This window comes from Pezoporus flaviventris, unplaced genomic scaffold (genome assembly GCF_033815535.1).
Source record: "Pezoporus flaviventris isolate CSIRO_AGI_PZ_B2104156 unplaced genomic scaffold, CSIRO_AGI_Pfla_v1 ptg000001l, whole genome shotgun sequence".
NCBI lineage: Eukaryota > Metazoa > Chordata > Aves > Psittaciformes > Psittacidae > Pezoporus > Pezoporus flaviventris.
The window spans coordinates 10,223,189-10,240,659 of record NW_026892549.1 but is presented as its reverse complement, the minus strand read 5'-3'; the positions used below and the strand labels follow the sequence as shown (position 1 = coordinate 10,240,659).

Here is a 17,471-nt window from a genome sequence, read left to right as displayed (position 1 = left end):
CTACAAAAAGGTCAGTGAGGCTGTGTATAAATTGTGTAGAATTTCACAAAAGGGCAAATCACCTTTTGCAGCTGCCACTGAACAAGACTTAATTTTAATGTTTTGTGACAAGAGTTCTCCATTAGAAAACAATCATACTAAAGGTCAGTTAGGTAAAGTAATGGAAATGTCAAAGTTAAACTTACTTTAGAAGTCACACAACTCAAGGAATAAAATACTTTGCAGCTCTGCTTATCAGTCTGATGTAATTAATTTACCATGGAATATTCCCCAAATTATTAACTTTAAAATCTTACAGTGTACCCAGATGTACTTTACAAAGTTAAGTGGATTACAAACACGTCTTATCACCACAGACAACTTAGTGATGAATCCAAGTTTCAGAACAGTTGTTTTATTCAGCCAAGCCAACTGGAATTAATTTAATTACCTTTATTCATACAGAACCAGCAGTATATCCCACATCGGCAGTGCATCCTTCTAATAGGGAGCAAAATTACTGACTTACATTTCATGCCAAGAAAAAGACCTGTTTTCTTGCTCTAAATTTGGCAGCAAGTTTTGTGCATACGTTCCTGTAACAACAGTGCTTATCCCCCGTGCAAGAGTTACTTGAGCTCATGTTGTAGTCTGATTTATTCACTTTGGCTGCACAAGAACGAGAATTCGGATGGAGGCCCTAATTCGTCTGTATGCAGAATCTTTTCATGCAGTTTTTCTTAGCTAACTGAAAATAATTATGATCATAAATCAAAATGCATTTGTCCTCAATGTAATCTTAATGGGATACTTTAGTGGGAGCTGCACATTGTTAGAACTCTTTTTGAAATCTTGCAAATAGTAATTGCAGAACTCTATGTTGCTTCCATAGGTGGCAACTCTAGTTTGGTAGTTCTGGAAAAAAATCAAACCTGTATAGTCGTGTTTCCAGCAAGGTGCAGGAAGTTAAGCATTTTACATGGAGTCCACATTGCTGCTGCTTCTCCACCAGTTAAAACGTTTTGATTTTTATCTCTTTCATGATCTACAGTGGTAATTACACTTGTGTAATTTTTTTAAACTAAGGAACTATGAAGGATATGGGCAAGGGAGTCATCTGCTCAAAACAAACACAAAGCTTCAGTCTGCTTCTGAAGTTTAAGTACATTTTCCTGTGGAAACCTGTCTGTGTTCACTGAGCTGTCTGAATCTGCCCAGCAGGAAGGAGGACTTGGGCTGTTCTCCTGGCAGCAAAGTGCAGGACTGGCTCCAGTTGGCACACAGCTCATGGAGGTTAACCTTGATGGGCAGCTTAGTACCACAGCTGCTTGCTCCCTCCCCACTGGGCCAGGGGAAGAGAAAGGAATTGTAAAAGCAGAAAACCTTGTGCTTCAACCCCAGGCCTGTCAATTCCAGGTGTGTCGGACACCCCTCCAGGTAAAAGCAAATTGTGGCCTGCACTTTGCTGCCAAAGGGAGGGAGGAGAACGCATTAGCAACATCCATTGTGGCACACCACTTGGCTGCCTTGGACTCCAGTGCATACTGGGTTTCCAGCATGTCTCATGGAGTGGCACAATTTCATTCAGGCCACAGGAGTCCACTGCCAGCTTCCACCCCATGCACCCTGCGTCTGCCATGGGTCCCCTTTGAGCATGTTCCTATGTGCCAAAAAGAGCCTGGAAAACCAGCATGTTTTCTTGACAGCCATCTCTAGAGTACACAGCTTGTCCAAATGAATTTTAATTACTCACTATTTGTTGTTTGTGTTTTATTTGCATGCATTTTCTATATGCAATTTATTCACTGCAACTTTTAAAAATGATCAAGTTTAACTATTTTCTTATTTTCTTTGGACTTAAAAGAGCATGCAAGCTTAGGATAAACTGTAACCAGTTGTGCGGTTTTTCTTTTACTTTGCTAACTTTTTAAACTGTAGCTATCTTGAAACAGAAAAAAAACAACCAACCAAAAACCTCCAAAAGCTGTAATCATGCACTAAAGCCCAACAGTCTGCATTAAAATAATACCAGCTTTAAAACAAAAAAAGACTAATCCAGCCAGAAACTTTACTCTAACCTCCACAACGAAAAGTGAGTAAATCATGCAGAGCTGAATCTTGCTACACCCCATAAACCCCAAATTGCCAGGCAGCCTTTCCATTGTGCAGTTAGAAGTCTCTGTTCACTAAATGGCAAGTGCACTGCAATATGAAATAACGGTACTGCAGGAAGCTTGTGCAGCTAGGGCTTTTTAAAACCTTTCAGAACTGAGAGTCATCCCTTAGCTGTGGTAATTACAGCAAAGCTCCCAGTTAGGCAGAGACTAATGACTTTGCAGGTGGCAGAGCAGTTCTAAGCAATTTTTCATAGATACTGAAACAGTTCCTGCTGGCAGGCAATCATGTGCCACCAGCTGCCATTCGGTAATGGCTGTCAGCCATGACACCGCTTGGCATATGCTACCTTACGCCATCCTACTCACGAGCCTGTTACGAACAAGGACAAGAAGTGTCCAAACTCGAGCCCGACCCTCACCTAGCTTAATTTGCGTCATGCTCACCTGAGGCTGGTCCTTTAAAAGCTGGAGGTGCAGCCTAACCGGTCGGTCTTTGTCAGCGAGACGCTGCTCAAGACACCTCCAGCACGCAGCTTAGGGGCTTCATAGTTCTGAGCCTCCTCAAGAGTGCTGGCTGTGCCAGAAGTTGTAACTTCCGTTATTGTACCTGGCCTGCTTCTCCAGGAAACTAGCAGCCTGCTCAAGTTCACTGCAGCTAAAGACTACCCTGAGACCCCCGCAGCAGACACCTACATGTTTATGGGACACCTTCTTCTACCTGTGGAGGTTAAAGTCCTCCACAGCACCGACAAGCTTACAGACAAAGCTAATCAACCCCTCCAGCAAGTAGCGGGAGACAAAGACCCGGCTGGGATCAGAGTGCTGATGGCCGGGGCTGGTGCCTAGGCCACCCGACGCTTCCTGCCGCCATCCACCCGCTGAGCCTTTCCCCCCGCGGACAGCACTCCACCGTCAGCCCGATCCCAGACCGAACCCCAACTCCGGCACACCCCGCGCTTTTGGCGCGAAAAGGCGCGTGAGGGGAGGGGGAGCTAGGGCGTCGGGGCGGGGCTCTGCTGGACGGCAGCCGCCGATTGGCCGGCACAGCGGCGCACGTGGGGTGCGCTGTGGCGCGAACCGCTGTGGGGCCGGGCTGGAATCGGAGCAGCGGTCGGGATGGATCTGGCGGTGGGGAACGCGGGCGCGGCGCAGCAGCAACAGCAGCTTCGCGATGAGGTGGCCGAGAAGTGCCAGAAGTTGTTCCAGGACTTCTTAGAGGAGTGAGTGGAGGGGCTGGGCCCGGCGGAGGGCGGGCAGAGCCGCCAGGAGGCGGTGGGCCGCTGCGGGCCGCCGGCTCCTCAGAGGGAGCCGCCATTTGGGTGAATGTTGTCAGGGCCTGTCGCCACAACCCGCTGTGTTTCAGTCGGGAAAGCTCTCCCGTCATCTGGGCCCCCTGCTGGGACACTCCCCTGTCGTGAGGTGTCTACCGTGCAGGAGGTATAGGAAAAGAGCACGGTGCTCCCTTGGCTGGCAAAATCTTCCCCAGGGAGGTTTTGCGGTCACTTTGTTAGGTGCGTTTGGTCCCTTCCAAAGACGTTTTTTGACAGCCAGGTTGCAAATCCCTTTCAGGGCTCGAATGCTACACCTTAATACATCTGGCTTTCCACATTTTGCTTCCCCAGGGACCTATTAGCAGCAAACAAGGGAACTGTTAACATCACCTTGAGGAAACAAAACCCGGTTTGCTGGTGCAGAGTCGTTGTTAAATCATAAGTAAGTTTCTGTGGGGCAAACCTACTGTATGGAGTGCAGACCCGGTGCGTCTGTGCTGAGCGGTTGATAGATGCAGCAAGGTGGCGGAAGAAGTATTGTTGGAAAGGCTTTTGCAAGGGACTGTGGGATGGTGTCATTCTCTTGCACACTCCTCAATGCCTGTGATCCTTTCACTCGCCTTCTCTCCTGAATTCAGAAGTATCTGATTGCTGCCTGATGTGTAACTGTGAAACTCTTTCCTGAATCACTTTCAGGTTCCAGAACAGCGATGGGGAGGTCAAATACTTGCGTGATGCTGAAGAACTGATTCGACCAGAGCGGAACACTTTGATTGTAAGCTTTGTGGATTTGGAGCAGTTCAATCAGCAGCTTTCTACCACTATTCAGGAGGAATTTTACAGGTAAGGTGTACTGAGAACTTAGCAATGCTGTGGTCTCGTGACATCTTTTACATGTTATATAAAAAATGAAAGGTTTGTCTGCTTCTGTATCCTGAAAACACACTTAAGATTTTTTTTTTTTTTTTTCCCTCTTTACTGGATCAGAACTTATTTCTCAATGGATTCCTTTCTGGATACTCTTAGCTAACTAGGCAACTGCATTTATGCTGATAAAGAAGTAGGTGGTCAATACAGGAATGAGGAATAAACTCTAGAACTCCTTGTTCTGAAAATGTGAGTCAGTGGCTTATTTTGAGAATCATCTACTTAATACAAGGATAACAGTCATAATATGAGACTTTAAAAAGTCAGTTTTCAGACAATAAAGCAAATGGCATTATTATGCAGTAATTGCATACTTAGCGTATTTAGATTGGATTTTGTGTGTTCCTACAGTAATGGGGCAATAAAAGCCAGAGCCTGGAAATGTATGATAAAAGCCTTTGGTGTAGTCTAAAGCGAAGAAGACATTTTGATAACTTCTTTAAAATTTGAACTTCTTTTCTGTATTTCAGGGTGTACCCTTACCTCTGCCGAGCAGTAAAGACTTTTGCCAGAGACCATGGAAATGTTCCTGCAAACAAGGATTTTTATATTGCATTCCAAGATCTACCTACCAGGCTCAAGTAAGATGATTACTAATTCCGAAAACTTGTACATTTTTACTAGTGGAAAAGAAGTGTCAAAACATACTGGAACTGTTTTGGTAATACAGTGTGAAATGTACAGTTGACCAATACAATTATGAAGAAGTTTCCTGGTCTTGTGGAGGTTATCTTTTGAAACATTTTTTCATTTGTGAAACATTTCAGATACTTGCATTCATCGCATTCATCATATTCCTCAAACAAATGTGACTTCTTGAATCTAACTGTAATTTAGAGTATGTTGCTGTTGAAGTACCAGTGAAGTAGCTTTTGCATTGGTTTGACCTTTAGTATTAATCCAAAAGTTTATGTAAAATCATAAAATGAGAATATATTCTAGTAACCTCGCTTCTTCTGTCTGTTAAAACTGCTCTTTAGTCACAGACTGAATGAAACTAGTTGCATGTTAGTACTTGGGTAGTATCCTGGACCTAAAAAATGTCAACTCAATAATTTAATCTTTTTGAATTTCTGTTTTAAACAGAATCCGAGAGCTAACTTCGTCAAAAATTGGTTCACTGATGCGTATCAGTGGACAGGTGGTGCGTACCCACCCAGTCCACCCCGAGCTTGTAAGTGGAACCTTCATGTGCCTCGACTGCCAGACAGTGATTAAAGATGTGGAACAGCAATTTAAATACACACAGCCAAACATCTGCAGAAACCCAGTCTGTGCCAATAGGAGGAGGTTCCTGCTGGACACAAACAAATCAAGATTTGTTGATTTCCAAAAGGTACAGTGGTGAGGTCGGGGGGCGATGACAAATACAAATGATGTTTCTGTGGTAGTTGAAAGGTGTTGCTTGTACTGCAACACTCTGAAGACTGTTAATTTTGGTTCTGTCAATATCAAGAAAAGACTTCAAGAGAAAGCACTGGAATTTATGCAGATAGTTTCTTTCTTTCTGTGGAAGGCTTATGTTTAAGCATGGGAATTATGAATATAATCAAACAGGTTTTGTTGTATGATGATGAAGTAAATCACTGAAAAACCACGTATTTGAGCCACTGCTAGTTTCATGTTGCAGGTACATCATGTCTAGTTGTTTCATAGGAAAAGATGTGTCTTTTAGTATCTGCAGTGTTTTACTCTTCCCAATTGATTTGCTCTACCAAATCCTCAGCACTTCACATCTTGCAATGATATTTTGTGTCAGTCACATTAACCGGGCTCTTCAAGTTGCTTTTCCTAGCCCTCAGAATTGCCATTGTGGCCACCGTGTATCCTCTTAAGTTTCTCCAAGGCTCCTTAGATACTGATTAGTGAAGGAATTTTTGATTGTTTGTCTTACTGTAGGAGAAATTTCACGGTTGATGTGGATGGCAGCAGTCAAAGGCTACTTACTGTCTTTGTTAGCTGGTTAGCTTTAGAAGCATTTTCAGATTTGGTGACATTTGCTAAGTGCTTAATATTCTCCCTCAGGTTCGCATTCAGGAGACGCAAGCTGAGCTGCCACGCGGTAGCATTCCTCGCAGTGTGGAAGTGATCTTGCGCGCAGAAGCAGTGGAGTCTGCTCAGGCAGGTGACAAATGTGACTTCACGGGGTCACTGATTGTTGTGCCTGACGTGTCCCAGCTCTCAACACCAGGTTTGTTGCTACTGCTCGTGACCTTGATGAGGTGTCCTTCCCACTTGTTCTGGGAACTGCTGTTCTGACTCCCACTCTTAATGGCAGGGGTGCGCGCAGAAACCAGCTCCCGGATCAGTGGGACAGAGGGCTATGAAACTGAAGGTGTCCGAGGACTTCGTGCCCTTGGAGTCAGAGAGCTGTCATATAAGCTAGTCTTTCTAGCTTGTTATGTTGCACCAACAAATCCACGGGTGAGTCTGGGGAAAAAAATAATTTTTAAAGGTATTGATGATTTGCGCTGTTATGGCTTTACCTCAGATTAGGGAGTGGGAATAGGTAAAGCTAAGTACGTATGTGTATCGCCTTCCTGTGCATTTGACTGTCTATATACTGATTAGATTTATACAGCAGGGTTTTTTTTTATTCTCCTCTTTATTGTTCATAGCAGTTTTCACAGATGTGATTATTTGCCAACGTTATCAATGTATCGGTTCTAAAGAGGTAACTGATCCATTCATTTCTGTTCAGTTTTCATCCATTTCTGCAGCATTTGCTTTTCCTCCAGGAAATCCTGGAGGTTTGTTTCATTTTGTCAGAAGGAAAACAGTGATCCTTGTTCCCTCTTGTTTATCACATCTTGGAATGTTACTACAGCATAATGAGTAATATCGACTGTGGCTGGGTTAAAATATCATGGTATGATATTTTAATCTACAGTTCTGCTAGCAGCTTCACCGTCACATATGATAAAACCACTTTTCCAAGTGTAAAAGTTTCCTGACTCGTTCTAGAGGAATGAAGACCTTGTACATTCCAGTTATTGAAGAATGCTTACAAAGGCAAATTTTAGCCAGAGGAAGCAGTACTAATTTACTTGCTCTTTACTCTGTGGACAAAGGTGTCTTTTTGGTTTTCAAAGTAACTGAAGTTGCATGCTTTTGATTTTGGTCCCTAGGAAATTGTATATTTTTAAAGGTATAAGGCAATGAGCTCTCATTTGGTAGTGACCATGTTACTACTTTGTTTATCTCCTTTTCTTTAGTTTGGTGGAAAAGAGATCCGAGATGAAGAGCAGACTGCAGAAAGCATTAAAAACCAAATGTCTGTGAAAGAGTGGGAAAAGGTGTTTGAAATGAGCCAAGATAAGAACCTTTACCATAATCTCTGCACCAGTCTCTTCCCCACTATCCATGGTAAGAGTCCATTTGTTGCTTCTTTGAGGAAAAATGTCTCTTGTGAAAATACAAACTCGTTTTGCTGTCTGTGTACTGCTGTTTGGGAAAACTTGAGAGCTGTATGCCAACTACCATAAACTCTCTCCTCTAGCACTGGTTTTGCCAGTAAACGAGAATCTATTTCCTGAGTACTTGCTATGCTTAATCACGCGCTTGTGAGTTGGGCTGATGCCAACCTTATGAAGTTTAACCATAACAACTGCAAGGTCCTATACCTGGGCCTGAGCAATCCCAGGCACAGCTACAGGTTGGGCAGGGAAGAGATTCAGAGCAGCCCTGCAGAGAAGGACTTGGGGGTGTTGGTTGATGAGAAAATGAACATGAGCTGGCAGTGTGCGCTCACAGCCCAGAAAGCCAACCATATCCTGGGCTGCATCAAAAGGAGCGTGACCAGCAGGTCCAAGGAGGTGATCCTGCCCCTCTGCTCTGCTCTCATGGGACCTCACCTGGAGTATTGTGTGCAGTTCTGGTGTCCTCAGCATAAAAAAGACATGGAACTGTTGGAACAAGTCCAGAGAAGGGCCATGAGGATGATTAGGGGACTGGAGCATCTCCTGTATGAAGACAGGCTGAGAAAGTTGGGGCTGTTCAGCCTGGAGAAGAGAAGGCTGTGTGGAGACCTCATAGCAGCCTTCCAGTATCTGAAGGGGGCCTATAGGGATGCTGGGGAGGGACTCTTTATTAGGGACTGTAATGATAGGACAAGGGGTAACAGGTTAAAACTTAAACAGGGGAAGTTTAGATTGGATATAAGGAGGAAATTCTTTCCTGTAAGGGTGGTGAGGCACTGGAATAGGTTGCCCAGGGAGGTTGTGAATGCTCCATCCCTGGCAGTGTTCAAGACCAGATTGGACGAGGCCTTGGGTGAGATGGTTTAGTGTGAGGTGTCCCTGCCCACAGCAGGGGGGTTGGAACTAGATGATCTTAATGTCCTTTCCAACCCTAACTATTCTGTGATTAAGGCCTTCAAGATATTAGTCAGAACAGTTGGCTTTGCTATTAGGTGATCTGCCAGACCCTACATAAAGTTGACTGTTGGGTGTGAGCTCTATTTTATATGGGCTTCTTTCAGAAGGTTTAAGGGTTCCAATAGTTGTATGCATGTATGTGTGTGTTTGCAGTTCTTTTTGGCTCAGAGCTAGTTTGAGGACTTATGTTGTTTATATCTGAAAAGTTTGATCAGCTGAATTTGGTTCATATTCTGAGCCTCTGTAGCATCAAGCAATTCAGCTGCTTTCTGAGTCAGTCTGCCTTGAAGCTAAATCAAGCCCATAAATGCAGTTATAGAGGATGTTTAGCAAATAGGTAAATCCTGAGCAGATGTACCCAAATGCTCTAAAATTCTAGTGGGGTGAAGTTTCTTTTAAATAGGAAGAATGTGGTGTGTTCTTTTGGATTTTTAATTGAGTTGTCTGTTCTGGGGCAGGTAATGATGAAGTGAAACGTGGTGTCCTGCTGATGCTTTTTGGAGGAGTTCCTAAGACCACTTCAGAAGGCACTTCATTGCGTGGGGACATCAATGTTTGTGTGGTTGGTGATCCAAGTACAGCCAAGAGTCAGTTTCTGAAGTAAGCATCTTACTAAAAACAAAGTATTTAAGCATTGTCCAGAGTGACAGGAGCTATACATGTGAACTGTGCTTTTTCCATGTTAAGGAAAAGGAAGTAAAACATTTGAGAATATTATCCAGGAATTGTTTGCATGTGGTTGAAGTATTTGAACAGGGCTGAAGCAAACTCAAGTTCTTGTGATAATCACAAAAAATGAAGTATTAATTTCTTAAGTTTTTCAAATGACATTGTATATTAAAGTACAAAATTTATTTCCCATATAAAATGCCAGGCAAATGAAATAATTATTTCTGCCCCCTCCTGCATTTTTTTAGTTTAGTCAAAGTGGGTAGGTTTCAGCACTTTGAACAAATCGACAGCTGCTAGCTCTGAGAAATAATTATGAAATAAATAATTATGCTTCTAATGCTTTTTAATTGGAAATTTTATTCAGTATGGTTTCATTTTGCCATGCTGTTCATTGACTTCAGCTTCACGGAGAACAATGCAGAGGTCCTTGCAGCATGCACTGCAACTCAGAAATCTAGAGGCACCACAAAAGCTGCCTTAGGCTGCTTGTGGTCAGTCTCACCACTTCTTTCTATGAAGCCATTTATTCCTTTTTGCTGATTTTTTTTCTATGGGCTGTGTTAGCTTGTGAAGTCAGCAGAAGACTCGTGGGAAATGGTCCGGATTATTTTTTCTGCTAATGTAACCATAGGTAAATAATAGACTTGTGAGAGACTGCAGTTAGATAAGGGTTAGTTTCCAAGGTTTGCTCAAACATCATTAAGAGGTGAGAAGGCCTACCTAAATGTTAATTGCTTTCTGAAAGAAGGAGCAAGTAGTTTCCTGAGAGATTGAAAGCAGCTCTGTATTGCAGCTATCTTGTTTCTGCAAAATTTAATTGGACTTTAAATTCCTCACTGTTACTCCTCTCCTTAGGCATGTAGACGAGTTCAGTCCTCGTGCCGTATACACCAGCGGAAAAGCCTCCAGTGCTGCTGGTCTGACAGCTGCTGTTGTGAAAGATGAAGAGTCTCATGAATTTGTCATTGAAGCTGGAGCACTGATGTTGGCGGATAATGTGAGTCCAGGAACTAAGGTTCCTGCATCCTGGAGTGGTTTTGACTAACGACAGAGTGCCAAATTGTCTTGAAGATGCTTTTTTTCCCCCCAGAATGATTGAACTGGGGTGACATGATTTTTTATTGCACTGCAGGGGGTTTGTTGCATTGATGAATTTGACAAAATGGAACTGCGGGATCAAGTAGCCATTCATGAAGCGATGGAGCAGCAGACTATATCCATTACTAAAGCAGGAGTAAAGGTAGTTTGCGCTATTCCTCCGATTGTCTAGTCTGTACTGTCACTGGACTGTTTGTTACATGTACTGATCTAGCATCATCTGTCAGATTCTCATGTCAGCAGCCTCACTGTGGCAAGACAGAGATCACTTGCCTGCAAAGCTTTTGTGTCACATACCCCCGGAAAAAAAAAAAAAAAAAAGATCAGAAATGTTACTGAAAGGGGAAAAAAATGTAGTAGAGGACAGGAAACAAAACGAGAAAATCCTAACCTTGAAGTAACCCTGACAGAGGATATAGATCGGTGCATGTTTGTATAAATGTGTATTTGCACTGTGAGAAATGGAGTGTTGTGAGAAGCAATTTTAAAATTTTATTTCAGTATTGTTGGCAAGAGTGTGACAGAGTTAATATATTGATACATCAAACTGTTTCTTGGGGCCAAGACCTGGTTAGAACAAGCTGGTTGGAAGAATCTGGGTTCTTCTGAGGAGTGATGGTTGTAATACCTCTGTTGAAACGTTATCTAAAAGATATTGTGCTGACCTATTCAAATTGCAGTGAGCTGATTTAGCAAGTGGTCACAGACATTCTCTTCTTCTCTTTTTATTCGTATTTTTCACTGCCAGGCTACCCTGAATGCCAGGACCTCCATTTTGGCTGCAGCAAACCCAGTTGGCGGGCACTATGACAGATCCAAGTCACTGAAACAGAATATAAACCTGTCAGCGCCCATCATGTCTCGCTTTGATCTTTTCTTCATTCTTGTGGATGAATGTAATGAGGTAATTTTAAGAAACTGTCAGATAATTTATGTCGGAAAATATCTCTTGAGGTTTCTAGTGTAACTTCACACTCAAGCAGATCATAGAGAACAGGTTGACCTGGTGAGTTTTGAGTATCTGCAAGGATGGGGATTCTGCAGTCTCTCTAGGCTCCTACTGCAATGTTTGACAGCTCTCACACATTTAAAAAAATAACTTTTATATCTAATCAGAATTTCTCATGATTCAGTTTGTGTCAGTTGCCTCTTGTCAGTCTGTAATTCTAAGAACAATCTGGCTTCATCACATCTATACTCACCAATGAGGCTTTCTTTTCAAGCTGAGCACACCCAGTTTTTTTCAGCCTCTCCTCATACATCATGTGCTTCTGCCCTCTGACCATCTTGGTGCCATCTGCAATTTTAGGTGAAGCTGATCTAATGCAAGTATCTTGCTTCTGCATTTCTTCTCTGTGTGCAAAGTTAAAAGCTGGCAGTACAAATTTGAATGTGCTCTGTTGAATACAAGGATACTGCCTTTTCATTTTGTAGTGATTTGAGCTGCAAACTTAACACCATTAGTAGTTTTTTAAAAATCACTGGTCGCTAATGTTAAGACTGCTACCACCTGTCTGTGGCATTTGTCTTGGGAATGCGTGAGAGAGGTTAAAGTTGGTTCAGCGCTATTCTCTCCACTGTTTTGCTCAGAGTGATTATCTATTTAAGAAGGGACTCATGAAAGAGATAGAATAGGCCGAAAAGGAAGAAAGCAGTTCCCATGCTGCAGAGTGCTGCTTTCTGCCTATTCTGTGGCTAAGTTGTAACCCAGGAGAGTTCCAAGAGGTTATAAATCCTAAAACTGTCTTTTGTCCCTTCTCCGCTATGTTTCCTTCAATTAAAAACCTCCCTGGCATTCTCCTGAATCTTCTGGGAGAGAGTCTGGCTTCTGGGAAGGCTAGCTCTGCCATGAGGATTGCAAGTGAGGGAGGGGAATGTGAAGGAAGAATATAGCTGCTGCTTTGATATTTGGCTGACTTTGTGAAAGTGATCTGACAGAGCAATAATATCCCAGGTTACAGATTATGCCATTGCCAGACGCATAGTGGATCTGCATTCCAGAGTAGAAGAATCTGTTGATCGTGTCTATTCATTAGATGATATCAGAAGGTATCTGCTGTTTGCAAGACAGTTCAAACCAAAGGTAATTCTATTTTCCTGTATAAGTTGTTCTGTATGAGGGAGATCCAAAGGAACAGTAGCATGCTATTTTTTCTGGCAAATGCAAAGACACTTAGTGTAGAAAAGAGCTCTAAACTCAGTTATTATGTAGAAACATCACATAATTCTGGAGCTATGTACTTTGGGGATTATGTTTTTAACTCCAGTAATCCAGCCAGCCTAGCTGAGACTGTTTCCATCAGTAGTCTTAACTCTGGTGGCAGTTCTTAACCTCTGTCTTGAACAATTGAGGGCTTGTGTCATAGCTTTCGCTTACTTCAAGGGCATGGGTTATTCAACACAGCTGCTGCAGAAATTTTTGTGTTTCATTGATGTATTGCTTAATGTCTTTATTTTAAAAGGGTATTGTTCCTCAATATTTGTTTGCTTTCATTGTGGTAAAATACAGAATATGGGAAACTGTTCTAAGTACAAATTTTTGTGGTCTGTCCAAATAGCAGCTTGGAGGGACTGTGTGTTACATTCTTCAGAAGTTCTTTTAATATAGTTCCTCTCAAATGGAAGGAGAGAACACCCTCTCTTACAGAGTTTTGAAAACTCCCATTTCATTCCCATGTGGTAGGGAGTTTGTTTTCCAGCTGGATCTGTGTATGTGCAGATAGATTCAGGCAAGGAAGCGTGTACACAAAGCTGTAGTGAGAGTTAGTATATGGAGTGTATGCTTGTATGTACATTTGCATGCAGAACGAGAGGTAAAGAAACATAGAGCAATCTAGTAGAGACAGACATGAATTATACCCAGAAGCAAGTCAGTGGAACAGAAAAATAGAAAATATCAAAAATCTGCTGTAAAATAATTAGTGTGTCAATGTACTTACTGTAATATCATTGTTGCTGTAATAGTTATTGCAATATAATTTTAACATAATAAGATTGTCATTATATTTATCTATTATAAATATAGCATAGAATATTTCAGAGAAAAGAATAGCTACTACAAAAACATCTGGGGAGTGCCAATCTAATGCAAGAAGAATAAGATTTAATACTTTTAACATGGCAAACTGTCATATAATCTGAATGTCACAAAGATATCTAAGGAGTCCGAGGACTTTATAGTGGAGCAGTATAAACGGCTGCGGCAGCGTGATGGCTCTGGAGTGACAAAGTCGTCCTGGAGAATCACAGTGCGACAACTGGAAAGCATGATTCGGCTGTCTGAAGCTATGGCCCGTATGCACTGCTGTGATGAGGTACCATGATGAAAGTTTGTTTATGATGAAAGTTTGTATAAGTGTTTATATAAATGTTGTGGGAGCTCTGGCTATGCTGTTTGGCTGTGGTAATGTACATATGCAAATCCTGTGGGTGAAAAGGAGAGCTTGGATCATGTTTTCACTTGTTGTCACACTCTGAATTTGTATGCCAGAAATACTAGTTTTAAGGTATGTCTTGTAAAACTGAGATCAGCTGGTCCAAACTGAGAACTTGCATTTTTTTGCAGTCTCAGCCCGTTATCTGTCAAATCGTGGCAAACAGGGGCTATGTGACACATGCAGTGATAGAAACTTGCTCACTGGTTATGTAAGAAGGACACCCATTGGGTTCTTTTTAATTAAATTCAGCTTATACAGAAATAGATGGCTTTTAGCTTATGGCTCAGCTAGAAATGATTTTTCCAGTTTTTGCTTCTAAATTTTGGAGGAGAGTTCTCATTAATTACATGGGGTTTTTTGGTTTGGTTTGGTTTGGTTTTTTTTCCATGTTGCTTCTGTTCGGACCCATTTCTTTCATGTTTCTTGCTTCACTGATCTTCCTTCAAAATGTTCTTGGCTTATGTAAAATTTTTATCAACTCCACATGATTGCTGAAGCCTGAAAGATTCATCAAGTTTCTTATTCCCTCTTTAACCTTGTGTGAACTGAGAGGAGTTGTAGTAGGATATAATTTGACTTGTAGAGTCTTTGTTGCTTAGGATTAACCAGGTGAAATAAAAAAATCCTTTGTCAGAGGTGAGTTTCTGGAGCTGTTGGGGGGAGGGGAAGCTTTAAATGCTTTTTTTAATCAAATCTTACCCAGGTTCACCCGAAGCATGTGAAGGAAGCTTTCAGGCTTTTAAACAAGTCCATCATTAGAGTTGAGACTCCTGACATCAATCTGGACCAAGATGATGAACAGCAAATGGAGGATCAAGAGGAGCAAGATGGAGTCAATGGTAAACTACTTGTAGAGAATTTTTTCAAAGGGGAAGGTGCTTCCAGCCTTTTACCTTTTTTGAGTATGCTTCTTTTCGGTTTCTCACCTGTTTCTCATCTAAGGACTCTTGACTTCTACTCTTAACTCCCTTATTTCTTCAGCCTCCTTGTGGGTCCCCTCACCTGATTGATCAATAAAACACTTTTCAGTGGATTAGAGTATTAAACAGTTAAAAGATGTTACAGATTTAAACCTGAGCATGTATCCAAACAGGTGAAGCAGAAGCTCCAGCTGGGGTCAGTGGTGTAGTGAATGGGATCAATGGCCATTCTGAGGATGTGAACAAGGATGTTGCACCCAAAGCTTCTCTTAGACTGGGCTTCACTGAGTATCAGCGAATTTCTAATCTCCTGGTGCTGCACCTTAGGAAAGCAGAGGAAGGTAAGTATTTTTTTATTAAAAAGATGGCAGACCCTGAGTTCAGGGAGCAACTGTTACTGCATCTCATGATGTTGCATTTGGGATTTGCACTCCTGCTGAGACCAAAATTGTTAGATCAGGTGTGAACCTGTACACGTGGCAAAACTACATCTGATGATACAGATAAAACTCCTAGCTCTGGTTCTTCAGTCTTTTATTGAAACCCAGGAAGTCAAGTAGCATGTCAACAGAGCAGATCCAGGAAAGAATTTGTAGCATTTACTGGTTTAACCTAACTAGAAGAGTCAGCAGCAGTGAAAATTGTAGCAAGACCTTTAATGTGTGCCAGCAGCCACAGCCTAAAATATATACTTAACCAAATAGCTGCAATGTGCCAAACGGCTGCTTCATTCTTGAGAAGATGAAATATTTCTCTTGCAATGAGGCTGTTGTGAAATGCAGCAGTTGTCTCATATTATAAACCAATGCTACAAAATTTTGGAAGGGTGTGGAGACCACAGTACATGTTCAAAATGCTGAGTACATGTAGAAGGATGACTTCTTCAGCGTTGTGTGACAGTGATTTTATTTTGCCCTCACAGCATACTTGTATGAGACCTTACAACTGCTTTTTCTTGAAGCTGAAGGCTGAGGTGGTAGCTAGGCTGCTCACTTGATTTGTAAGGTACTTGGATGTATAGACCTGAAAGCTTCAATTCTCAGTCTGAATGTCTCTAATTAAACCATAATACAACAGCCTCCTGTACAAAACATGATGTTTCAAGAAACAGAAGAAAGTTTGAAAAAAAGCATGAAGTTTGAAAAAAAGCATCTTAAAAAGCATGTTTCTCTTTTCAGCGTTGTAAATGTTAACATATAAATGCTTTTCTCTTACACTTTGAATGGTATCTTACTGATGCTGTATTTATGCAAATTATTTCTTTGCAGAAGAGGATGATTCGTCGTTAAAGAAGAGTGAACTTATTAATTGGTATCTAAAGGAAATTGAATCTGAAATAGAATCCGAAGAAGAACTAATAAATAAAAAGAAGATCATCGAGAGAGTCATTCACCGACTGACACATTATGTATGTATAGAAATGTGTGGATAATGAAAAAGGGTTTTAACTTACATGGTGCAGTGATTCATTTTTAATAGAATACTTTCCTAATTTGAGAAACGTGTTTTGTGCTTTTGTGTTATTGACCGATGCAGTATAAATACCTTATTTGTTTAATGCCTGCTAAAATAGAGAAAACGCTGAAATAAGTTAGAGATATGTACAAGTAAAAATTGAAACCGCCATCTTATGTCCTTATAGAAGTGGAAGTGATATTTTTCTGTATTTCTATGGTGTTAGCTATACATTAGGATACAGCAATACAAAAATTGAGTTTATTCAATGGATGACTAAATCATGGGGGCACTAGGGCAGTTTGGAGGACAAAGTATGAAACTATAAAGTACGTCTCACTTTTAAAGACACAAACCCACTTAGATTGAAGTGTTCCCAGAAAGCATACAATATGTAAGAGTTTTCCACTGAACATAATTGTTAAGATCAGGAACCTGTTAAAGAGGGAGTTCACAATTAAAAGGGCTAAATAATTTATCAGCAAGAGCTGCTACTAAAATAAAAAGGAGATGCCTTTCAAAAAGTGCAAACAAACCTTTCTGTTCTTGTTTGAATACAAATTTTTGTCTGTTGCAGGACCACATTCTGATAGAACTGTCCCAGTCAGGACTGAGAGGATCCAAAGAAGAGGAGACTTTTGATGAAGATCCATACCTGGTTGTCAACCCAAATTATCTGCTGGAAGACTAAGGGCTGAACTGGATTGTAGAGCTGCCTGGTTACTTGTTGGAAAATGCATTCTTTGCTTGCAAGGGTTGCTATACTATAGCTAATATCCTCAATTCCTATGAATGCTCTACTGTGGAATGTGCCAGTGTGCGGTTAGTAATACATGATTGCTCATTGACACTGAGTATACCTGGAAAGTTTTTAAAGAAATTACACATATATTAGGTTTGTCACTAATTCTGGGTTTCAGTGCCATCATCCAGATGATAAGGAGTATCATGGAGATGCTTCTGTTTTAAGCAAGAGGAATTTTGCATTGTTCTTCTATTGTATTTAGTAGAATTTCTACGCTATCGTTTTTTACTCTTTTTCTTATTAACATAAATAAAAGATCATAAAATGTCTGGAGATGTCTGGGGGTGGATTTGTTGTCACTTACATGTGGGATTGCTATTTTCTATGCTTATGCTTTGAGGCTGAAAAAATAGTGATGTAAATGTTTAATGCCTTAAGAAAGATTACATTTCTTGGGTGACAGATGCTAGTTTT

At 41.3% G+C, this 17,471-nt stretch overlaps 1 protein-coding gene across 1 annotated transcript; it reads left to right on the top strand.

Moving 5' to 3' along the window:
* The first annotated feature begins 3,155 nt into the window (after window positions 1–3,155).
* MCM6 (minichromosome maintenance complex component 6) lies at window positions 3,156–17,326 on the top strand. The gene is made up of 17 exons (XM_061444754.1): window positions 3,156–3,316; window positions 4,064–4,210; window positions 4,765–4,875; window positions 5,381–5,630; window positions 6,320–6,485; window positions 6,573–6,718; window positions 7,510–7,660; window positions 9,129–9,270; window positions 10,198–10,339; window positions 10,475–10,582; window positions 11,189–11,344; window positions 12,395–12,523; window positions 13,593–13,754; window positions 14,581–14,716; window positions 14,971–15,138; window positions 16,066–16,205; window positions 16,830–17,326. The coding sequence occupies exons 1-17, from the start codon at window positions 3,213–3,215 to the stop codon at window positions 16,941–16,943; spliced, it is 2,472 nt and encodes an 823-aa protein (XP_061300738.1). The 5' UTR covers window positions 3,156–3,212; the 3' UTR covers window positions 16,944–17,326.
* Window positions 17,327–17,471: the final 145 nt, after the last annotated feature.